At 42.0% G+C, this 24,590-nt stretch overlaps 2 protein-coding genes across 4 annotated transcripts; one reads left to right on the top strand and one right to left on the bottom strand.

Annotated features, from left to right (window-relative positions):
* Positions 1-873: 873 nt before the first annotated feature.
* RB195_017964 (uncharacterized protein) lies at positions 874-12,001 on the top strand (the record flags this gene model as incomplete). 2 transcript variants are annotated; one of them, XM_064185177.1, is made up of 18 exons in its annotated part: positions 874-938; positions 3,147-3,251; positions 6,478-6,631; positions 6,823-6,895; positions 6,968-7,062; positions 8,305-8,409; positions 8,474-8,568; positions 9,298-9,402; positions 9,471-9,633; positions 9,703-9,862; positions 9,926-10,041; positions 10,660-10,781; positions 10,841-10,922; positions 10,989-11,114; positions 11,171-11,300; positions 11,369-11,483; positions 11,541-11,661; positions 11,732-12,001. In XM_064185177.1, 18 exons carry the CDS (start codon positions 874-876, stop codon positions 11,999-12,001), a joined length of 2,202 nt encoding a protein of 733 aa, XP_064041058.1. The 2 variants fall into 2 exon arrangements, with proteins under 2 accessions (XP_064041058.1, XP_013296482.2); XM_013441028.2 differs by lacking the exon at positions 3,147-3,251.
* A 4,305-nt stretch (positions 12,002-16,306) lies between these two features.
* On the bottom strand, positions 16,307-24,388 carry RB195_017963 (uncharacterized protein; the record flags this gene model as incomplete). Of its 2 annotated transcripts, XM_064185175.1 has the most annotated exons (8): positions 16,307-16,448; positions 16,504-16,634; positions 16,824-16,913; positions 17,057-17,226; positions 17,284-17,402; positions 17,460-17,564; positions 24,025-24,155; positions 24,266-24,388. In XM_064185175.1, the coding sequence occupies 8 exons, from the start codon at positions 24,386-24,388 to the stop codon at positions 16,307-16,309; spliced, it is 1,011 nt and encodes a 336-aa protein (XP_064041056.1). The 2 variants fall into 2 exon arrangements, with proteins under 2 accessions (XP_064041056.1, XP_064041057.1); XM_064185176.1 differs by lacking the exons at positions 24,025-24,155; positions 24,266-24,388 and adding an exon at positions 19,529-19,866.
* Between the last annotated feature and the right edge of the window lie 202 nt (positions 24,389-24,590).

The following is a 24,590-nucleotide window of genomic DNA, read 5'->3' as shown; positions in this document are numbered from 1 at the left end:
CCACCAACATTACCATCTTTCAACAGAACGAGCCACGGTGCCTACTTTCCACTCCAAATTCGAAAGTTTCAGTTGCACAAGAAGCGGATATGCTGCGAGGGATCGATAAGTTATTATCCACCTGATCTAGTGCGATTTCTCGTTTTGAGGTTACCGGAAAACGAAAGCGTAAACGACGAAACCCAGAGGTTTAAGGTACCTAAAGCAGAGAATCCATGCCGAAATACAGCACATCCCCGCATCAGCAGTGCTGTGTTGTGATTCCCTCTAAAGTTACTGGAGTGCGTGAACGTGGACGAAGTCTAGCTGGGTGGGCGACGATAAACAAGCACATCGCAGAACAAATGAAGTGAAAATTTCAATTTTTCCTGTACTTTATGCAATTTACTTCACAAAAACATGTTTGTTCGTTGACGAAAAGCAAGTGAACTGTGACGAAGTGCACCCAAGCCCAAGTAGAACATAAAAAAGTAGTTAGTAGACCAGCACATAAGTTGCTTTTGATCTTGATCAATATAGAATTTTCTCCTTGTAAAACAGGCTCACCTGCGCTGAATCGATACGAAAAAGTCCGTCATCCTGACTCTTCAGCATATCTTTAAAGCTGGAAAGGACAGGTTTTGGAACATTGTCCACGCAAGGCCCTGCTAGAGGCTAATGTTCACCGTTGCTACTGCTTTTTTTGCGTTTTCCACCAACTGCTTTGAGAGGTGTTTGTTTCAAAGCGTGTTTCATTGTTTTCCACTTCTACTCATTGCATTCTCTTCAAAAAGCTGACAATTCTCTCACTTATGCCATGTTACGCTCAACTGGTGTTATTAAGATGGGGGAGTTTTCTATTTAATTCATTACCGCTTTCCTTTATTTGTTCCTATGTACTGGATACAGGACAAGGAAAATCTCATTTTTATCTCCTGGAACTCACGAAATTATCCGAGGTGGTTGTGCTAACTATTTGAAATACATTTCAGCTGATTGTCGTTGAATTTTAACATCTGTGACGGTAACTGGTGGTAAAGAGTACTCCACCTATGTACTTTACATAGGGCACACCCGTGTTTCCTTCTTTCTTAAAATTGTAGGCATTCGAAGGGAATATTTGCAGAAATCACTGCCGTGAACAGGTTCGTATTTATCAGTTGTTTCTCGAACTTGTTCTTGCAGTTTGAATGTTGCGATCCCACTTATTACCAATTCGACTTCTACTTTTTTTATATCGGTTTTGCGGTCTTCGCTTTTCCAATACCTGTATAAACTGCACAGGTGTTTTAAGACGTTTTTAACTGAAAGATATATTTTCTGGCGGCTCGAAAAGTCTCTTACCCATGTTATTCGCGTTCGTGTCTTTTTTTCATGATTCTTTTTATTTCACTTGATCTAAGTGATCAGGCCATGCTTGGGGAAAAATAATTTGTTTGTAAATCTGAAATCTCTAATTTTTCACATAAAGATTGTTGGTGCACCCGGAGCTAAGTTCACAATTAATGAAACCACAGCATGTCTACTGAGAATATTGTTAAGTTAGCAATTTTATGCGCATGGACGCAGATGAGCCCCGATCCTATAGATCATTTCAAGACTCGCCTAAACTTTTATGAGGTGCTTACTTTCTGAAAGCTGAATAAATTTCTTCCTCTTAGTGTTGACTACTTCCACAAATGAGTAAGTAACTCTAAGTAATCCTTCCTTTTGTTTGTACATAATTCCTTTTTCAGAACTATTCGGTTCGTAACTCACTCATGGATGTTTGCGGAGAAGGCGTTCTTGCACCCTTTATTCTTTTTTTTTTTGATCGGATGTAGGTCTCAAGGTGTATGGACATTTTATTCATTCGCCACAGACCTTGTAGCTCTGCGCTGTCACTGTCGGAGTTGTCCTCATTCTAACTCTTGATCCATTATCCTCTCTCTCTTCGGACGTCCCTCAATTAGATCTCGCCATCGTCGCTTTCAATAGGTCATGATGCTGTCTCGTGTCATATTTGCTCCATATTTCTTAGCCACCAACTCTGGATCATCTTCATCGCATTCGTCTTCTATCAGCTATACTAATTTCTGTCCATTTCCATTTCTTTGCTATTGGTTGTTTGGTTTCGCGGACTTTTTCTTCCAATCCGTGGTGGACGTTCACGTTCCCTTTGACGATTACATCTTATCTCATCTTCGTCAGTGTTTTCCTACTGAAAAACACGCTTTCCCATCGTGCCAAGTATGGCGCGTCTCGTTCACTTCTGTCGCTACTTGTCCACTGGTCGAATCATTCCATCCTCACTAAATTCCTCCTATTCGTCTACTGATCACGTTTGTACATTCACAGGAAGACAGTTCCAGACAGTTTGGTGAAGGAGAACACAGACAGCTGTGTCTTGCTAGGGCTGTGAACACCAGTTCAGGATAGCTCGTCACCACTACGCCCTCCTATGATATCACGTTCTGTAAACGCAGCGTTGAACGCCAAACCAGTAACATGCGTTCTCTAGTGGCCTTCACGGGCACCTCTAAGGTGATCAACACAAACTAGGAATGGTTACTTGTGGACGGTAAACAGGAAAAGAACTGTCTTATCGTTCTTCCACCTCAGGCTTGTGTTGGATTCGAAGAATTAGAGCTTTTTCCAGTCAACCGCCTCTTTTATTTGATATTTCTATTTTTGTTCTTTACCTGATGTATTACGCACTTTTTTCATTGCCTCTACATCCAGATCATATTAATCGGTGTCACTCTAGCAAACAGCTAGCAATTTCTACGACATTTTACACGACCGTGGGGACTTTTGTATCGTTAAGGAAGCCTTTGCGGGACGGAGCGCTTCAAGCAAACCTCCTCTTCGAGTCGGTTGTTGTCGAAGTGGGACAGCACATGTTTAGATGATTTCTTAGTACAACATATTTCCTTACTGCATACGAAAGCCCGAACATGAAATCTTCACATAAACCCCACCTCGCACAGATGTTTCTACTTATACCACCGCACCAAAAGTGGACTATTACTAGTCTGCAAGTCTATTTTATTACTGTGGAAAAATCAGCAATGACAGAAACGAGCGTTGCTAGGAGTGCCCAAGTGGATAACTTTGATGAATTCTGATAGATACAGTTTACACTACGGTGCTACTGCTACTTATCCTCGTTTGGTTGTTTGGTTTAGGTCAAACGTCCTGTCAAATATTACCCACAGAATCTCGATCCCAGCCGCCAACTTCGAGTGCGCCGCTTGTGCAACTGCATCGAGCTTCATATCATTTTGGCCATGGTATGGTATTTGCCATTTTGGCCTTCATATCATACCAGTGTGTGGTCGGGTCTAAATGTGTTCGTACAAGAAGTATCTACGGCAACGTTTACTCCTTTGACTGACGCACCTCCTCTCTTCCTCGCTGCTACGATCAAAGGCGCATTGGGCCAACTCGGTTGAACAGAATTGGCGTAGACTTAATGTCAAGGCGAATGAAAGGACCCTCATGGGAACTGCAGGGCTCTTTGCGGCTTTTTTTGCTCCTATGAAAATAGCGGCAGCAAGTGAAAATTCCCTTGGTCATTGTCAGAGAAGAAAATCTTACATTTTCACCTTAAGTAAGTGTAATTAAATTAAGACAGTTCTCTCCAAAAGAAGGAGTCAAAAAAAAAACAATTGCTTACTTGTATTTCTCGCAAAACTTTTGTATCTGCCATCAAATAAATAAGACCATTGTCCAAGGTGAACGTATTTGGCGAACAAGGTGTTGTGTTCGCTTCAACGGTGAACGTTTCCATGACCATCCCCTTCCTCAGTGTCATGATCAAGTCATAATAAAAAAAGGCTCTCACTGACGTCTCCCTTCTATGGTGTTCGTTTTCCACTTGCTTGCAACGTCCTCACAACACTCGCGATTTGCGTAAATTCGAAAAAATCAGAAAACTTCACCCTTTGTTACCAAATTTTAGCCAAGAGAACGGGAGGAATTCCTAAGCTGCGAAATCCTCAGGCTGCAAATGATCATATCGTGACCTGTTCCTATCTCGTAGCGACGAGATCTCGCAGCGCTTCGCTCCGCTTGGTATGCATCTACAGATTATCTTGGGCGTTATCCTGTTGACATCCCTTACACATTTGCGACTCAGTATCTGTTGAACTTTATTAACCAGGATCTGCAAAGCGTATAGCCGACTTTGTGTAAGAAATCAATAGAACGCTTTCGGTTCGTATCCGTATTGGCGCTTATAATGTCGCGAGGGAAAGGTGGTTGATTCAGAGTTCGAAAAGCCCTTTGACAGCATAACGAATTTTTCTAATTTTTATGTGTGTCAGACTATGTAAGTGATATAGTTGTTCTCACTGCTACTTTCAATGAAGGTCAGAGACAAAAAATAAAGAAATGAGGGAAGGTTTTGTTGCAAATGCTCCCTGGTCAATCTGGTCAGAACATTTTGACTTAAGGTGCAATATGTCGTAAGCGGGCAAGTGCGACGCGGGGCGGGTTTCAAGCGCTTGCAGGTTATCATGGGACCATGTCAAACGTTTAGCGGTGATTTTTGTAGTAAACCATTTTCTGAACTGCAAATGCTTTTAGCAGTGCGCAGCTTTGTGCACAGTGCTTGACATAGTTGAAGTTTTGCTTTTGAACATCTATTGAAATGTTAAACGTGTCGTAAAACGTCTTTCAATGCTTTTTCAGACTTACGAACGACATTTGAGATTGATGTGGGTTGTAGTAATACCTAAACAAGTTCCTTGAATAATCACATTTCGTTCGCGTTTATCATTTCGTTGCTGACGTATACATTTGTTTTATTCTCACCTTGTCTTCAAGCATAACATATGGTTTCCATGAATTGGTCACGAACCCTTTAGTTCATGATGTCCTCATTGCATCAGTTGTGTGCCTATTGCCGAGTCAAAGCAAATACTATTGGTGTCAGAAAATGGATGCTGTAGGATGTTTTTCCAAAAGACAAAAACTTACGTTTCTAATCTAACTTTTAAACTTTTGATTTCGCCAAAAATAACTCCTATTTGGCTTGTTTCAATATTCCGTTTTAACCTACAGGATTTCCTCCCAAAAAAAAATCAGCTATTTTTTTCTTTACTTCAAGCACTCTTTCTCTTCCTTCCATTTCTTCCTTCTGAAATCAATATTTTTACTCATTTAAGAAGGAAGAATTGAATGCGTAAGTGTAATGACGGAAAATCAACAAAAACGGACTGTTTCTCTTTATCCTGCTTGTTTAAACTAAAATCTGTTACGTTTCAAATATTAGAAGTATAAAGAGGAAGATGTATTGCTGCATAAAATACTAATACAGTAATACAAAATCTAGTAGTGTGTTGTTAACAACAATATAATACGTAAGAAAACGTATGATAAATGTAAATATAAACAATGGATACATGAATGTGCAAAAGAATAAAGTAGCTCTGGTTGCCAGGTCAGTTAAAATGTTATATTGGTGTATTATAATAATGCACAGTATAATAATATAGTAATGTACAGTAGGTAATGACGTCTCCTGGATCAATCAAGTATAGTTTTTGGGATGTGTTCTCCTTCAAATTGGTCTTTGCAAATTTCTTTGTAGTACTGCACAGCACAGGTCAGTGTGACCACCTCTTTGCCCACCTCTTTGCTCACCTCTGGTGTGACCTCCCACGCCACACATCAAACTAAGGTGACCTCTTAGTACCTGAAAACATTTACTTATTGTGTGGTCACATTCGTATTATTCGCCCATTAGAGGTCAGCAGTAGGAAGGTTGCTTGTCCATAACTCCACCTTTACGTCCACAAGAATGTCGCTGATACATTGCTCGTCTTTCCTTTGCGACTGCTTTTCGTACATTAATCATCCCCCATTAGTAAAGACAATCTCTTTCATCCTGTAGTTTCCTTTACTCCCATTACCTCACTTCTAATAAGTTGCTGCTAGGATTTTTTAGTCGACAATAGAATCCTTTGTTTTTGATTCTTTAGTCAACGATAGAATCTTCTGCGGCTCAGATTCTTGGACGGATAGAACGCATTCGGTAGAAGAATCCGCTGCGACTTCACGGTCCATCCATAGTTCGAGTTCGAGACCTCCTTAAGGCCAAATAAATTTTTCATTCCTTGGGCAGTGTATTTGTACCAGACCTGTTTCGGAGAATAAGAACACTGATTTCATACACCGGCTGGCTTCCGCAGATATCTATGTGGGCTAAGCATGTGTTCGTAAACCTCAAACGACTGTGAATTGAATTGGCCAACCAGATTGGTTAGCACTCTTTTCTGCACTAATAGACTCTTGTTTTTCGCTGTTTTCGTGATTCCTTATGAAATGTTATTGCATCCAAGTTATTGCTTTCTATAGTAATTGTGTTTAAAGTGTGTTCAACCGAGTAATCGCAATGCGCCTCGTTGAAGCGGAGAAAAGTGGTCGTTGCGACCACTCGATTGAACGATTTTTCCGCAGACGAAGCGTATCTCTCGTTATATGACACATATTTTCAAAAAAATACTAATTCAGGGTTATGATTTGGCTACGGGCACTCTATTTGCTGACGCTGGTAGTAACCTCACATGCGTCACTTAAAGGATACGATGAGAGTTTTGTTCTGGAATTCATCAATCGGTCTCAGACACTCGATATCAGCGAGAAATGCAAGGACAGCCTGGGAAAGGTTAGTTTCTATTCAGAACTGCATATTTCTTAGAGCAATAGTTTGAAAATACCTAAAAGAACTCTTACCTACGCTGTACCTTCCATCGAACGCCATTTTCTCTTCCGTAATGGATTACGGTGACATACCGTATTCCTTTGTGAATTGTTGTGTAACATGAAACCGGTAGGTAATTAAACAGATGGTTTTAGGTTCACTCGTACCTGCTCGATCACGACACACTTGAAACGCAAGGGATCTACTATTTCGAGTCGTTTGGAACAGGTTAATCTTAGCTTCAATAGTTTTAAACTTCACTCGTATAAAAAAAAACAATCGTATAACAATTTGCTTCAGGACCATCAAATCTCTTCCTATCGCGTGACCAAGATCGATGGGTTTATCGAGGCTACGAATGCATCATATCCGCCGGCGAGACGGTGTACTCAAAAGTGAGCGTTCTTGCTACGGATAATTGTGCCTTAACATGCCAGTTTTTGACTTCATCAGTTCGGAGGATCCTCTTATCTGTTCCTAAGATTGATTGCTTACATGCTTCTGCCGGCAATAGTTTTCTGGTCAAAGGCATCACCCCACGAATCTGACGTGATATGGATTTCCGATTGTCAAGGACTATCGGGATACGGGATCCTAGGTTGCAGGAACGGGTGGGATCCCGCTCATTTCTTCACAATCGCCGAAAAAAAAGGCCTGGAACGTGCGGCTTCGAGCGTTCCAGGGCGCTATTCTCTGCGACGAGTTCTACTGGAGCGCGCCAGCCTTGTGCACACGCCGCATCTTCCGGGCCGTTTTTTTACGGCGATTAGGAAGAAATGGACGGAATCACCCTCTTCCCCACAATCTATCACCCCGTATAGGCGTAACCCACCTGAAATCCCTACCACCCCAGATTCGTGGGGTGATGCCTTTAAGGAACGTTGCCAATATCAGTAATATTTATTAGAAAAATGGAATGAAACTGAAATGTTCACTTTTACACCAACTATCTGGGAGTCACCCTAACAAGAAAGTGAACCAAAGCTAGAACAATAATTTTTCTTCGAGATATACTTCTCCAGTGGTTCAATCAGGCACTCCACCAAATTGTCCGCTTTTTTGGGGATTCTGAGCAGAAAGTATGAATAATGAATAGAACGTGAGAAACTTCAAGGAGGGACGTGAAATTGCTGAGTTTGTAGTCGCGTAATTGCATATGTAGCTTCTTGAAGAATTAAGACAATGCTGAAAGCATTAAAAAAGAAAATTACAGCAATTGGCCAGAATGATGTGAACAGTGATGTGAATTTTTATGGCATTTTTATGGCAGAGCTTTTGGGAAACCCATGTGTTGTTTTGCAATATATAAAGACGTACTGTCCATGTTTGTCATAGCGATCGGGAGATTTCTAGCAGAAAACATAATCAAATTTAAAACAAAAAACAAAAAAAGAACTGAGAGCAAATAAGAAGAACTAAAATTTTCACATTCTTTTTATGATCGGCATCAGTTCCAATGATGCAAAGATATGCTACTCAAAATCAAGCGAAACAATATTTCTGTTCATTCTTCTTCAGCGAATTCTCATTCTGAATAAGCGTTCTTGTTTTGCAAAATGATCCGCGAAAAAGTGCGGTTCTCCTTCCTCTCTTTCGTCTCAGAAGCTATTTGTTAGAATACTAATAGTCTCCTTCAGAGCGAGTATCCCATGCATTTTTGCTATTCTCACGAGGACACCGATAGCAAAGTCGATGCATACGGAGTGTGTATTCCTACTCCTTGCGCAGAAAGCCATGTTGAGGTACTATACTCTTCTTATGGGCATGTTTCTTCTACACTTCTTCTTTCTTCTAAAATCTTTTCAGCTCCTAAAAGAATGGCGAGCGATGACGAAGCCGGAGGAAGCTTCGCTTCCAATGGATTTCACCGCATGCACTGCATCCAGACATCAGAAGCAGTGGTTAGTTACAAAAAATATCTATAACTGGATTGTGATGGGCATCGAAAGTTTTCTGATTTCTTCACTTGAGTCCCCCAGAGTCGGCGCCGAATGTGTTCGAATGGATGAGTGCGACGCGCTTTTGATTGGGAGAAGCAGCACGTATAGCGGCATCGCTCTCATCACTTTGAACACACAGCAAGAGACGACTACCACTACGTTAAGATTAAGAGTACGCAACTTCTCCGATAAATCCAAACGGATGCTTCAACTTAAAATTTAGAGTCCAAAAAAAGAACAACCTTCACTGAAACAAGTTTGAAATGTGGATTAAATGCGAGCGCTATTAACGGTTAAGACCCACTAAGAGAACTCATCTTACACAAGCATGCGGTTTAACTCTAATTCGCACCGTCGGCTCCCCCAGGATTTCCTTAGTGCAAATATTCACAGCTGCTACCTCTTAAACAGTGCATTCTACAGCTGTTCTCAAACGTTTTTAACCGAGCTGCGACGCGTGTGCCACAAGGGTAGCACTGATGCACGTGCTCCTTGACGAATCCGTCGATCGACGACCATTTTCACCTCGTTATAGGGCTAGCGGCGCAGCAGTGCTCGTCTTGGCGCGCGTAGCGTCAGCCTGCATGAGTGCATTCGGCGGCGAATACACGTCATTAGTCGGAAACTATTTCTAAATACACCGTTCAGCTGTTGATAAAAAAAAAAACTCGAGATCGATATCCATTGCAGGTTCGAACAATTCGTGCCGGTAGCCGATCTGGCTTTTAACTTGCTTCTGATCATGCTTCTCGCAATGGCCACCATCTATCACAATATGAGGGGCGAAAATCCCAAGTAAATCAGAATTTTCATTCTTTAACAGTACCCTTCCCTGAAAGCTTCAACGGTCTTGTAACATTCAGGTCCATGTCCAGCAAGATTTTGCTGGCGTTTTCGGTAAAGAAAAATCTACGAAGGTTGGTGCAACTACCAAAAGATCCCCAATCATGTATTACTTGCATGTTCGGCATGCGATTTCTCTCCATGGTTTGGACACTCATAGGGCATTCTTTTATATTTGTGCAGGTGAGCGCTAAATCTTTCCTTTTCCAGTATTCTAAGACTTCGTGCTACGTACTTCACTTTGACCTTTAGGCTTACCTGGAAAACGTTGACGATTTCAAAGACGCCATGGTGAACAATTTCTGGAATCAATGGATCACCAACTTCACTCTCGGTGTTGATACTTTCTTGGTATTGGGGGGAACGGTGTTATCGTATTCATGGTTCAGAAAATGGCTTAAAAACACAACTGGTTAGGACTTCCCTCTATTACTGTACAATTTCTGGTTGTTCCGCTTCTAAAAGAGTTTTGCAGAAGAAGAACCAACATGGACCTCTTACGGCTACTGGTTGCGGTTCTACAGGCATCGAGTGGTGCGACTATGGCCGGCGTACCTGTATACGTTAATGGCAGTAACGTTACGGATTTCTGTAAGTGAATTTATTGTTGATAGTTTGATACGCGGATGAAAAGATCGCCACAACAAAGAAGTACTCGAGTGGATTCCTGTCCTATTATTTTAGCCAATTCGAAACTATGACTTCTAAACTTTCAACCAAATTTGAACAGGGAAATTCCTACAGTTTTCGATATGAACGTGAAAAAGCTTCTCATTGATTTATCAAACCTTTCCCATGGCTTCGAGTGTTTTCTTCTTCCTCGAAACGCTATTTTTCCATGTTCATCTCTGTGGAATTACAAAACTGTGCTTTTTCCGCCTAACAGTCCGTCTTAAACGTGATTTTATATTCGGAGAATTAAGGGAACCAATTTAAGGTAGTTAGTCATAACATCATGAAATCTTTCGTTAGAGATCGTCTTCGTTGCATTCCTTACAGCAGAATGGCTTTTATTCCAACGTAAATTCGGAATACCAATGCCTACTAAAAAAGTCTTTAGCGCAACAAAGGTTTACTAGTATCTCTAAGAGAGGGAAAAAACAAAGTCAAACTTTCCTCTCTGTTTAATTCTGCAGTTTCTAGAGATCTTTTCAGAGGACTGCATTAAAATGTAAGGAAAAGAATCATATAAAGTTTTGTTCTTTAAAGGTTACACACTTCCATCCAATGTGGCCACCGACAGACCCTGCTATCCAATGTCCTAAGCATTGGTTCGAGAATGTGTTCTTCATCAACAGTTTGTTCAACAACAGATGCATGCCATGGACTTGGTCGGTCTGATACAACCTACAAAATGATCTTCCTGTAGTTGAATAAAATTCCTTTTCAGGTATATCGGCACGGAATTCCTGTACTATTTGATTTCGCCCATATTTCTGCTCTCATTGAGGCAGACACCAAAAATTGGACTTGTGAGTAGGCGAAATGAAAAAAGTTGAATTCGTAGCTTTCCGTTTAGACAAACGATAATCATTCAGGGAATCAGTCTTATTACTATACTTTTGTCGGCGGGACTCAATACTGCAAAGCAGATAGAAAGTAATTTCCCACCTACCCAGTTCCTCTGGAGACAACCACAGATTTTTAATCCGAATTTTATCCAGGTAACCTTGATTTTTTTCTGACGATTTTTGCGGCCATAGAGTATGTATTTCTTCAGCACCACATAGAACTGTACATAAAACCACAGTACCGTATTGGGCCTTACATCATAGGACTTGTGCTCGGTTACTATCTAGCCAACTATCAACGATTGGCTGTTAAGCCAGCAAGGACCGCAAAGTTCATAGGTGAGATTCAAACTTGTTCAAAGTCTCTTGTCTATCTTTTCAGCCCATTGTATCTGCTTATGTTTCAGCCGTTGGCTGGATCCTAGGCTCTCTGTGCACCTTCTGGGCACTCTTTGGCCTTTATCCCTCCCTACAAGGCTGGAACTGGCCAATATACCACCTCATTTACGGCTCGATTCATAGGTGCTGCATTTGAATTATACCATCTTTATGAGACATCACCTATGCTACCGGTTTCAGAGACGTCTTCGCTTTGGGCATCGCATGGATGATCTACGCCTGCCATACTGGAGTTGGTGGAGTGGTCAACTCACTTCTCAGTGCGAATATTATTCTCCCTCTCTCCAATTTGTGCTTTTCAGTGAGTTTGAGATGTGGAAGTCTTTGTTGATACGTGGTAGAACCGCTCGTTTTGATATCTTTGTTTGCAGGTGTACCTGTTCCACATGATTCCTGTTGTCCTGACATATCTCCTGGTACCATTCCCGATTTGGTTCGACTCTCAACTGCCAATTTTCGTCCATTGCTTCGCGCAACTAATCCTTTCCTATGTGTTCGCTATTATCTGCACTTTGGTTGCGGAATATCCGGCTCACAACATCGAGGCTATACTGCTTGCTCCTCGACAGAAGAAAACTACTCTCAAACCTGTGCCAACCTCAGAATCGGAACTTCAACTGAAAGGCGTTCCAAATTTGTAATTTTGTCCAAGATGATTACAGGTTTAAAAAATACGTTACGGTGGAATAAGGCTATGCATGGAGAGCACGTCTTTGTCAGAAGAGTAGCTGTAGATTCTATGTAGTAGCCTTGTAGATTCTTATTCCATTCCATGTTTGGAATATTTCTTTAATGTATGTTTGTTTTATAGTGAATGGTCTCAACTTCACTTAGGCATTTTACCTCGTTCAAAACGTTGATGCTGCTCCTGTAATCTCTGCTTTACAAGACGCGGCGCCTGCTGGAATCATATCATATTGAGAGTTTCCTCAAGCGGACATAGATTCCGCTGGGTTGGAAATCTCTTCATTGTCGTGACTGCTATTGAGCAGAACAAGTAAATTCTTCTAGTCCCTACACCCGACGGTGTACATATAGGAAGATGTTGTACAGAAAGAAGCAAGTCGCTGTTTATACTACCACAACGAGGTGGTACTTCACCGAATAAATCGCGATTTCCATTGTAACGGGCATCGCGTCTTATGCTATTCTGATATTACATGTGCTCAGATTGTCTTTCGAAAATGGAACTAAATTTTACTTCTTATGACTAGTTGATTCTATGATTTTCCCACTTGTTTGTATGAATAAATGTACAAAATTCCATGTGTGGACATTCGATTGGACGAACGAGATCATGTTCTCCTGCTAGATTGCAAAAAATATGAACGTTTTCCTATCTTGTAAAATTGGGAACTTGAAATAAAATTGATGAAGAAGTGAACTGTACGAATCGCTTGAATTTCTAACGAAATCGATAGGGTCGCATTCCATCCAGGGATGGAATTTAAAAAACAGACTACAAAGTTCGACTTCTTAGCCTAACAAATCACTGCGATCGCCATCGTTCCGCGATATTTCCGCCGCGCAATTCCTTCCTAGCTAAGAGCGCGGAATAATTTAGGGTCTCGTTCCAAGTTGCGGAGTCGTTGTAGGCATTCCTCACGGAGTGCTCGCTCGCTGTCTAGTCGAGTCCTTATAATTGCGCTCAACTCCGGCAGCTCGCAAAATGGGCAGTGGTGCCCAAAGTGATGACAATGTCCTATATTTTCGACATTTCTGCCCACTGGCGCAAAGACTTTCCAAACAAGGTTCAAATTTGTCGTTGTGAAACAGCACCTCCCATCTATGTGCGGTATCACAGAACCACTAATGGGTCCTGACGGTTTCGCAAAATGCGCACCTCAAGAAGCGCTCCTGACTGCTATTTATTCATCCGTACTCGTATTTTCTAGAAGGACCCCTAGGCCGATTCTCGAGATCCCTAATGATATCCCCGAAGTTGTCCAATCCCTGGCGAGTCTCATTGATTTGGTTTTCGGTTCTGCGTACATGGTTCTCATCATTGGCTTCGCGATCTGCTCCTTCCTGTAGAACTTGCGCTTCCTATTCTGGTGCCAGCTCTTCCGCCTCATCGGCTTCAACAAATCCCTCCGTGAACTCCAGATTCCCCATTACGGCTCCTTTTTCGTTCTGCGATTCGCTCTGCATTGCGATGCCCTACATAGCGAGTTCTGTCATTTAGCATGGAGAAGTTAGACGAGTTAAGCTTTGAAGTCAGAGGTGGATTAGTTGTGTCAAGTTGTTTTGAAAGCTGAGGTTACTTGAATTTTCTTCGTCTGAACTGAAACGGGCAGATCACAAAGAGCGCAGCAAAGTGCCCCAAGCGTCCGAAGTTGGTCCGTTGTAATGGTTTCGATGGTTTCGAGCTTTATCAGCGCCTTTACCGCAATGATAACATCCTTTCAAGGAAGTGTTTTTAATGATATACTGTTATTACGGACGTCAGTGATGGTCTTATCCAGCCTTATCTATCTTATCTTATACAGCCAAAGCATCTGCAGGATTCCAGGCAACCGCTGCACCCAGAATAATGGCTTCCAGCCTGGAGCTCTGGGAGGAGAGTAGAGCTATTCACCGTTTTAAGCTGGTCACATACCTGGTCACATCCGAGGGGGATTTGCAGCTTCGATGCCTCTCCTGCACACTTTTGGGATAGCCAGATTTTGTATTGCGCAAAGAATGTTAAACTAAGTTGCAGTCCTTACATTTCGCCGGTTAAGTACTGGAGATGTTTATAGGTGCAATCCACCGCGTGTTGTGGTGTTAGACAATCAAGGATGAACATCCTGAAGTTCTTTTGTGTGTTGCGCACAAGTCGATGTTCGTTGGCCAGGTTCCGACTAATAAAAGATTAATAGGCTCAGATGACTAGTAAGATTTCTTTTCTTGAAATTCTACGAGTTGAGGTTTACAGGTATCCGATTCAACAATATGCGCATGCGTATCAGTCAGTCGATTCACCGCAGTCGCTTTCCCTTTTCCGTCGTCCGCTGAACTGGGATAGGCTTCTTAGGTCCTCTTCCATATTCCTTTTTAAAAGATGCTAACTGGGCTGGGGTAGAGCTTACTCCGTGCTGAGCATAGCGTATGATGGTGACTCATCCCCTTACAAGTTCGGCACCTGTTCTTAGTGCAGTTCTTTGCAAAAAGACCGGATGTGCCGCAGTTAGGCACTTATTCTGATCACGCAAATATTTTCATCGATCTTCCACTGTGGCATATTCATAACAAGCAACTGCTTTGTGATTAACGGCGCCACAAAATATGCAAGGCGCACCTTATGGCGCTTCCTTTATGTCAGCCCTTCTGACAAAGCGTGCTTGCATGCGCGTGAAAAAATGGGTGAATAAAGTTCCTACAGACTTGCACTACTCTGGAAGAGCAGGATAATTCTACAGCTTCGTAAAATTTCCAAAGACGCTCTTGAGACTATTCTAGGGGAGCCTTATTTCTCGAGAATTCTCGATGTACCTCACAAGTATCTCTGCTTCCGTGGTTCCGTCTTAATCCTTTTCAATCCCAGTTTCTTCTAGGTCCCCGTCAGTATTTCTCAGAGGGCGCTGTTTTTTTTCACTCATTACCTTATGAAGTCGCGAAAATAGCAGTATTTCTATGAAGGTCACCAATCGGAGCAGTCTGTAGAGTTTGTTATTTCAAATTTTTGTTGGTTTTTCAGAGCGTGGTGTTCCAACAAGAGGTGATTAGGAAGTCTCGTAAACTGCTTGTCTTCGGAGAGTCATTCATTACACTTTAATCAGCTAACAACAATTTTTAGTAGGCTGGTAGGGGTGGTGATTACGGCCGAAAAATGCCATCTTCCTCGGATTTTGTTGAGGGTCGATGAGACATTAAAGATGAGAGTGATGGCCTGATCATCCTTTGAAAGCACACTTGAGTACAGGACTCCAAAACGATGATACCCAGTGTGGGCATGTGATATTATCGCGCTGATATTGTTTGAATCTTTGTCAAGGTGTATCATCTTTGCACCTGGATCGGCACTTAATCGATCGAATCGGGATCTATCAGAAGTGCATATCTACGAGAGTTGACGTTACCTCGCAGTTTTGATCATCTGATTTTCTACTTTCACCGTGAGTCCATGCTTTTCTCTGAGCCGAATAAATAAATCCTCGCTTTGTAGTATTTCCTATGCAGGAGCACTCTTCAACGAATGTCCAGTGGTTTTTCTCATGTGTTACGAATGAATGCGAACAATATGCATAATTAATAAGTGAATAGTCGGATCTCACGCTACAGCTTTGCTATTAGCTTTCACGGCAGTATCTCACACGAACACTGTCTAAGTTCTGTGGCTCATTACTAAGAGTTTTCCGAGTGATAACAACTAGCGTTTTTGTCTGATATCCTGAACAATGCTTCAAACAACTTCAACATACTTGAGCACTATAAGAAATACCGTTTACGTGTGATTTTTTGAAGTGCTCACTATTCTTTGAGGAGAAAATTGTTTGACCACGACATCGTATTCAATTGTGGCGCTCCTTTTCAACGTAAAATTGACACACAGTCGTTCCGAACTGCTCCCAGATTACGCCGCCAGCGAGGCAGAACACTGATGAGGAGGAATTGGTTGTGTCACATTCACAATTCCATTGTAACACTACATAACTTTCTTTAGTACTCTTTTGGGACCACGCATCACATTCTATGGAAGATAGTTCCTGAATAGAATGAAATGGCAAAGGAAATCATTTTCTGGTACAAACAGGTTTCTGGTACTTTTATGAATTTATCTCGTTCGAAGGCATAAAAATCCCATAATGGCAACCTTTGACAAAGTAATTTTCATATGTAACCTAGTAGGTAGAGATTTGATGGAATCAAAGACTAATCTGAGTCATTCTTTTCTCCTCAAAAAGGCCAATATCAACTCCTTTTCAGTGCCACTCTAAGACTCCCATTTGAAAAAATTGTTAACACTAGCACTTAGTCCTGGTAGCTACTGTTGCTGGATATGGTCTAACGCTGGTGACCGTCGCAGGATCGTGAAGAGAGTTTGTGATGTTTCGAAGTGCAAGAAGATTGCGTCGGATTTCCGGATTGAAGACTACAAGGATGACTCTTAATTAGTATATTATGAAACAAGATCAAGATTGGAAGCAGCAGAAAATCCTACCCTCCTGTAGCATGTGAAAAACCCCATATAAAAGTAGTACAGAGAAACAACTCAAAATTTGTAGTAACAACACGAGATAATAAATGAAAACAGATCAGCATGAATGCATAAATGCAGGAATTTGTGAATGCCTGGAAGTATTCAATAAGCGTGGTGCTTGCTTGTCGTAAATTAGAGCACATTTTTGCAAAAAAATCCACACTCGTAAACTTCTTGTAGTAGAGAATAATTTTTTGCCCTATTAATAGAATACATGTTGACAAGCAATAAAGCAAGTTTGTATAGTTAAGACCCTGATGACAACAGTTGTAGCTAATCACCTGTAGAAAGAAGACTAGCTCCTTTTTTTGTCGTCGCGGCATACCTTTGTTTTGATTGCTACTGATATTCAATCGACGTGATTGTATATTCTAAATGTATTGGTATTGATGTTCATTTCGTGTGATTTTATATTTCAAATCTTCTCAAGAAACTATTAAAACAAATTACTCTCGTATAAAATGTTTGGCCTTTCAAAAATGTAGTTGATTTAATCATTACGAAAGTAGTGAACCTTGGCCAAAGATCGAAGCTGAAGCAGCGTCACAATGTCGATAAAACCAACAACAAGAAACAAGCAGACATTGTAGCTCATATCGATATAGAATGACAGCCATACACTGCAAGACTCAAGTCCAAATGCCCAGACACGATACTGATGGTCAAAGAAAAAATCGCAACCATCTAAAATAGATTCTGAGCAAAATTCCACTTCGAAAAAAAGTAAGGCTTAAACAGCACGTTTAAAGTAGATGCTCCAGTAGAGAGCGCTAACAAGCGATATGAAAATGATTATGCTCAAAGTCGTTCGGCCAGTGAACATTTTTCGATACTGTAGTGGGTACGTGATAGCAACAAATCTGCAAGTGAGATAACGTTACACCATACAATGTGGACTTTCATTTAACAAAAATCACCTGTTGAATGAAATAAACAAACAACAATGGAAGGCAGTTTCAACAAAGAAAAGTGAAAGTTGCCCGACCCGCAAGTTCATCCATTGTAGCTGGTTTGGTAGAGGTCTGAATCGTTTAGGGTTAATCTTTTAAAAAAAAGATCAGTGAACAGACACTATAAACGACTCGAAAGTGCAAACTGATAAACAAATCCTTGAGGGGCTGTTGAAGAGCGAATTAGATTACGACATGTTCAACAATAAAGTAAGCCAGAGGATGTGTGGTGAGAACCACTAAGCGTTCTGTTGCACAAAGTATAAGTCACCTCATGAGCGTCTGAAATATCCAAGAGTGCACAAATTATGCTTCATATGCGCATCTGCGCAGCATTTGACGTCCGCGTGTAAAAGTCGTTCATGATTTAATTGTTAGGACAAGCACCATACTTCGAACTGCTTCAAAAACATTATGCCTCCTAAGACAGTTCCTTCTGAGCGGGGAAGACCATCTGCGCCAGTTTCACCTATGCAAAAAGAAACCATACTTCCCAAATCAGGGTCCACAATAGCAAAAACCCCCTACCTTCAGAAGACAAAACCAATTCCTACTCGTAACGAGCAGAAATGATCCTGGGTAGCTCACCCACAATCTGTTAATAGGAAGCTCGAGCGCCAAGAAACTTTCTACCTATCGGAGAACTTTAAGTACTGGACAATTCAACGTGTAAACTCTTCAACTCAACTCCAGAAGGTGGCGGTAATTATAGACTCGAGTTCGTCGAACCGCGTTGCCACGAGTTTAGTTTCGGCGAGCAACTATCGCGTAAGAGTCTCGTCAGGGTGGGTGCAGGAAAGTGGTAAAAGGTTCCGCCGCCACAGCAGGTTGTACCAGTAGTTCTCAGCCGTCCATGCGATTAATTCCTACGGAATCATTCCATTGGACGATAACTTAGTGTCGAACTTTTTTGACTTACTGCTTCACCTGTATCACCTGTGCCCCCGTTGTCCATCGCTCGCTCGACAAAAGTCAGCTTGCTCATCGCGCGTTGTTTCGCGATGGTTAATACGTTGTTCCTGTACAATCCGCTTCAACACCTAATACACGCAACAAAGAGATTTCTTGGTAGTTTTTAGGGTCCGTGACGAAAAACTTCTTGTGGAGGAAAACTTTGGCGATGGCGTATCTCCACGAATCACGTATCCTTTCGTCCATCCATATTGTTTCCTGGTTCACCGCATATGTCGATCTACAAACGTAGCCGAGTTCAGGAGGTGACAGCGCTTGCCCGTTCAGCAAGGTCTCGAAGTTATCCCTCCAAATTGGAAGAGTTGCATCACCGACAGCCACTTCATTGGCGGTGTGGAGTACTCATGCTGCCGCTACACAGCTTTAATAAGGCATAGGTTTTCTCCGGTTTTTTTTTGTCCCCTTTAAACTTTCGCTCTTGACGTGTACTGGCTATCGCGGTCTTGTTGCGGTTGACGACACAACTTTCTCCTCCGACTCTTTTCTTGATTAGAATTACCAGTGCTGCCGGCGACACATACAGAACTGTATGTGGATCTTGTTTCTGCAGCAGCAAATGCAAACTTTTTCCGTGGCATTTGAACCGAGAGGGTTTCTTTTGCAGCGCCCTGGATGCACTTTGTGAAGGGATCCACATCGTTATGGTTCTTTCTGGTCCGCACTCCAACGTAAATAGGCACACGTTGGCGGAAATTCGTTCTGTATTTTTTGTCTTTCAGACCTGCTATGTCCCTCCTCGGTAGAAGAGGAACCTCTTGAAGCTAAGAACTGAACGGTCGGAGTCGGAAGCAACGTCCCAAACGGATATCCGACTGAGAGATGTTCCTCGTAAGAACTTAGTCGAGCTGAAGTTTAAGAGTCCTCATCTTCCCTTTTCACGCCTGCTCATCAGGCATTAAAAGTGCTGATCCCTGAAACGTGATGGCGTGACACCTATCTTTTCACATAAGTTGACCAGACGGTCACCGTTGTCTGATATGCGTTTCGCTGGATAACACCATTTTCCTAGTACATCGGATAGCCCTTTGAGAATAATCTCCCTATTTGCATCAATAACCACCTACTGGTTGGATATTTCAGACACCAACGCATTGATTTCAATATAGAAAGCATCCTTAGTGTTTTCAACGGCAGTTTGCGTCGGTGCGTGGGGAAATACGATCCAGAGATTACGTCCTCTGGGATTCCGGAGTTGTGCAAGGGCGCATCTAGACGACGTTGGGCTAAAGTCCTCCACAAGTTTGTTGTAATCGTTCCTCACAGCTGTCGCGCAGCTGCCTACATTCTTCTCATCAGCATCACCGCAGCATATAGTGTAATCTTCGATGCTGGTGACGGGCCGATCTCTCATGCGTGTTTCCTGCAGTGCAGCAAGCGGTACACAGAGATATCGCAGAAGCATGGACAAGGCGGCTTATTAAAGTTCACTAGACAGTGTTCTGCAGTTTAACGTGACGAAACGTTCTGCCAAAGATTCCATGCTCTGTTCAGGCAGTTTACCTCTCAGGTTATAAGTTTTGGCGATGTGTTAGGCGACAGTATCTTTTTGCACTGTATGGGAAACTTTCTCCATATAACAGCGCACGTTATATAGCTCGTACATGCCTCCAACGCCAGATTGCGTTTAGTTAAAGTGGGGCCACCACGAGCGTGTAGTAATCACACTTGTATATTCCGCACCTGACTTCAAACTCAAACTTCTTTAGGAGGATAAAACGCGTCGAACGCTTTTGCACCTCCCATAGGATTAAGTTAGCAGGATTAAATAGCGGGAACTACTTAATAATTTTTCATCCTTAGATAGAAAAAAAAAGAAAGCAGCAAATGTTCTATCTGGTGAAGATGGTTGTCAAGGAAAAAACGAAAAATTCTTAACGAAGATAGAGGCGATACAACGAGGACTCCTGTATGTCGTGCTAGCACAAAATTAGAAAATAATTACGAAGTGAGTTCTAGCATTCACAACACTTTCTTCTACAGATAGATGAGATGGAATCGAAATCTTCTTGGGATTGCGTTCCACTCCGAAATTAAGAAGTTGCGCAGGCTTCTTTGTATATGGTTTCATATTCTTGTTATTTTACATATTTGCAGCTGTGATTACGGGTCACTCTAAAATTACACGTTTGAACGATGGAGCGAGAAGAAATCACAAATCACTGGATTGGATAGCATGATAAACGTCGAAGTAGCCAAAAGAATCTCGGAATTTTTCGTGTCGAATCACGTAAAGTGTAACTGTAAAATGCTTACAAAATCGTCCATGGGACTGCCCATAATATAAAAATGAGCAGAACAGCAGCATTGGATAAGGCATGATAAGCGGTGAGATACCCAAACGAATTACGGAATGTTCTATGTCGAATCATCACCAAGAATGACAGGAAGTTACACGTTACTCCAATGACACAAACCTGAAACAATTTGAAGTCACTGCTAATCATATAATCTGAAACTTTATTTACAGGGAAAATGTAAGGCTCTCTGAATACTGATGTTAACCTTACATAAAGTGTAAAGGGGTAAAGTGTGTGGCGTTAATCAATCCGCTCGTACACTTCAATTCAGAATCGTTTGAGGTTTACGAACGTGAAACTGGCCCACAGTGTGACTAACGGGAGGGAGCCAATGTGTCAGGCCAGTGTTTCTTCATTCCAGACAAGTCTGGAACCAACTTATCGACCCCGGAGAAATGAAAGCCATGGTGAGCACAAGGGTTCAAACCTTCGATCGATCGTGCTGATCGCCTCTGACCTAACATATCTAAAAGCCATATCTTCCTTTTCTATCTTCTTTATTGATTTGCTTGAGCTGTAGCCAAGATTGGTATCGATATTTATTAACAGCTAACGTTTCGGCGTTCTCGCCTCCGTCAGATCGTGGAAGAAATCAGTGCCATCAGTGATTTATTCTCTCAAGCGCCTTATCACTCTAAAAACATGCAAACGATAGATAGGCTCAAACAGCAACACATCGGCTAGTGCTTAGCTCATTTGCTAGATTTGGTAACGCAACGGACTACCACGTACCACATCTACGAATCACAGGTGTTTGACAGGGACTTCACGGCCCACCGCCTAGATCAATACCCGCCCAGATCTTGATATGGGACTACTCCGTTCGAGATCGCAATGCACTCATCCTTCCTGTTCATTTTTGGTTTTTTGGCGGTGGCATCAAAATGCCTCTGGTGTTCTTCGCGCTATGATCTCGGATTCAGACGATAATGTAGTAACATCTACGTCTCTTTCGGAGTTTTGATGGTTTATTCTAAGATGTGCTCCGAGCAGGGAGGAGAGTTTAGATTAGATGCAAGTCCATCTAGATGCTCCTTTACTTTAACACACAGTGGATTTCCCGTTTTCTTGTAATTTTCACCGCACAACTTGGACGTGATACCAGTTCTAGCACTATGCAATCACCCTCTCTGCCATACGGGCGAACCACGCAGCAGAGAGTTGTGCAGAGTCACTCATACCCACGATTACGTACCAGACGACGCTTGAGGTTTATGTAACAACGCAGCACAGTGGTTTGCGGACTATTATGAGCTTTTCGATCTTTGACATGAAAGCAATGGCGAGAGTAGGCGCCAGCCTTTGTTCCATAGTTAGACCTCTAAGCTGTCGGTAGAACTGTCCCGACCATCGAAATTGAGCAATTCAGTAACTCATTTATCAGCGTCACGATTTGCCTAATGGTCAGTTCGTACATGTTCAATGAAGTCCGGTGCTTGGTAAGCAGTTAGACTTACTCTGTATGTTCAGACCACAACGGCACCATTGTTGACAACAACAGTCTACAAAGTTCATTTCGCGTTTCTGTGATTGGCGATGTATTTATCTCAGCTGATGCACTTCCCGTATTGGAGTTCAAGACTAGTTTCGCACCTGCACGAAATATGACGCAAGATCGTGGGCCGCCTCCGGTTGGTTAATGATAGATTGCGACTGAGAGCAAAAGAAGAAAAGCGAAGACAAGAAAACAAAATAGCTGGGCGAGCTTCCTCATCCTCCACACCTTTTCCACGTAACGGTGAATAAATCACCAGACCCCACCCCCACGATAGACAATTTTCTCTCTATAGATAAGGCGCTTGAGGGAGTCACTAATGGGTTTGATTTCTTCTTGGCTTTAACGAAGGCGAAAACGCCGAAACGTTAGCTGTTAATAAATATCAATGTCAATTTGGGCTAAAGCCCAAGCAAATCAATCAAAGCTGCGCATTCAACACGGCAAGATTGAAAGACAGTCGAGCACGAGTAAGCGATATCTTCATTTTCCACTTTCCAAAGAACTGCAGAAATGTTCCACGTACATTAAGAGATTATATTTCTGTGCTCCAAATACAAAGCTAATTACGTTTTCTCCAAAATTAACGCCAATTACGACTAACGATTACCGGTTTAGGAGCGATCTGCTACAATTTAGATAACGCGTGAAAAGGAAAATATGTCAGAAGTTGAATGACATGATTTTCTGCAGAAAATGAACGCAAAAAAAGAATGACAGGTTTTAATAAATAAAAGATAATACATTGTTCCTCTTGTATTCCAAAGAAATCCATTGTATAATAAAATTGTTAACGTTAGAGCACGAAGTTCAAAGAGATAAAACGAAGAAACAACCTTTCAAATAAGTCTTATATAAATCAGAAGATAGCCGGATGTGGCGCGTGTAGCGGTAAGAGTTGATCACTACGCCATTTGTTCGGCACTGCTGAGGCCAAACAAGCTTTTCATTTCTTCCACAGTTTCAGAGGAAGCATTGCGTGCACAAAGGTGGCGCTTTCTAACGTATCACGTAGGAAATAAGACAGTTTCTTACATCGTTGTTCAGGAAGTACAGAGAAAATTGAGCGTAGTCACGCTTGTACCCCTAACCTACACCCCAAACTCTATATTGTCTCAGGGGCCCCGACGTCGTAAACTCGTGATATGCTTCTTTTAACCCAGAAGAAAGCGTGTGGAACAGAACTGTTTGCAGCTGTGCCATCTATGAAGTATCTTGTTACGCGATAAAACTAGCACAACCACCGAGGCACTGTGATTGTGCTGGCTGGGAAATTCCATCGTTCTCTTTTCCGTAATAAGTTCCATTGTAGGATCACGGGCGCGACCAAAGTTGTTTCACACTCCTTACTCTGAGTTACTTGTTGGGATTGAGCGTTATCACGCTTATATCCATGAACTGCACACGTTATAGGCACGTATCACGACTTTGACGTGGGAAGGATCCGACAATCAAAGGGTAGTGCTAGGATAGTATTATAGATTGTGGAACCCAGTGTGGTTTTGCTCATCGCTCTCTAATCCTCGTGAAAAAAAAACAAACGTAATCGTATAACACGTTCGGGACCTACCAGCAGCTTATCCCTTTTACTTACTTGAATATTCTGGCGCGAAGACGTCTTTGATCTTCGACCGCTCGCATTGGATGCGTCCCGTACACAAGGGTGGCGTGTTCCAACTGAAATCGTTGTAGGAAACGGCGTCTTCCACGCCATTTTTTACGACTATCAGGGAAGGATGAACGAAACGAGGTGGGTTCCGCTATCTACCTTTCGAACTCTGCGTTTTCGTTGTGTGTTTCGCAGTACGTCAGAATCGTGACACGATGCTCTTGATTGACTACTCGTTTGGAGATCCCAACACCACTGATCTCGTGATACGCTGTGTTGAAACGCTGTTCCTATACAGGTGGCCACTGCAAGTTTTTGACTCCCGAGATGTTTTTTTTAAACTCAGAGCTGTTTCTATCTTTACAGATCCATGAATTGTACAATGATAAATTAAACTAACCAGTAATACGAGTCCGCCTTCTAGAAAAATTACAGCTGTGGACTCTTCACTCTGCGTTTCGTTCGAAACATCTTCCGTATTACCACCTGTGATATTCGTCACATTCAGGGCGATATTTGACATACTAAAAGTCATGCTTAGAAAAAGAGTTCCTTTCCTTAAGGTGTAAAGTGATGAGAATAGCAGTTGATAAAACTATAGAGAGCTTGTTCGGGTTAAAAACAGTAACATTGCTCCTGCTCTACAACTGTACCATTTTTTGCCAACAAATGTATTACAGTTGCTCGAGAGGCCATAAAAACTCCAAGACAGGACCCGTAGACAA

Source organism: Necator americanus, chromosome II (assembly GCF_031761385.1).
Source record: "Necator americanus strain Aroian chromosome II, whole genome shotgun sequence".
In the NCBI taxonomy this organism is placed as follows: domain Eukaryota; kingdom Metazoa; phylum Nematoda; class Chromadorea; order Rhabditida; family Ancylostomatidae; genus Necator; species Necator americanus.
This window is presented reverse-complemented; position numbering and strand designations above follow the sequence as displayed.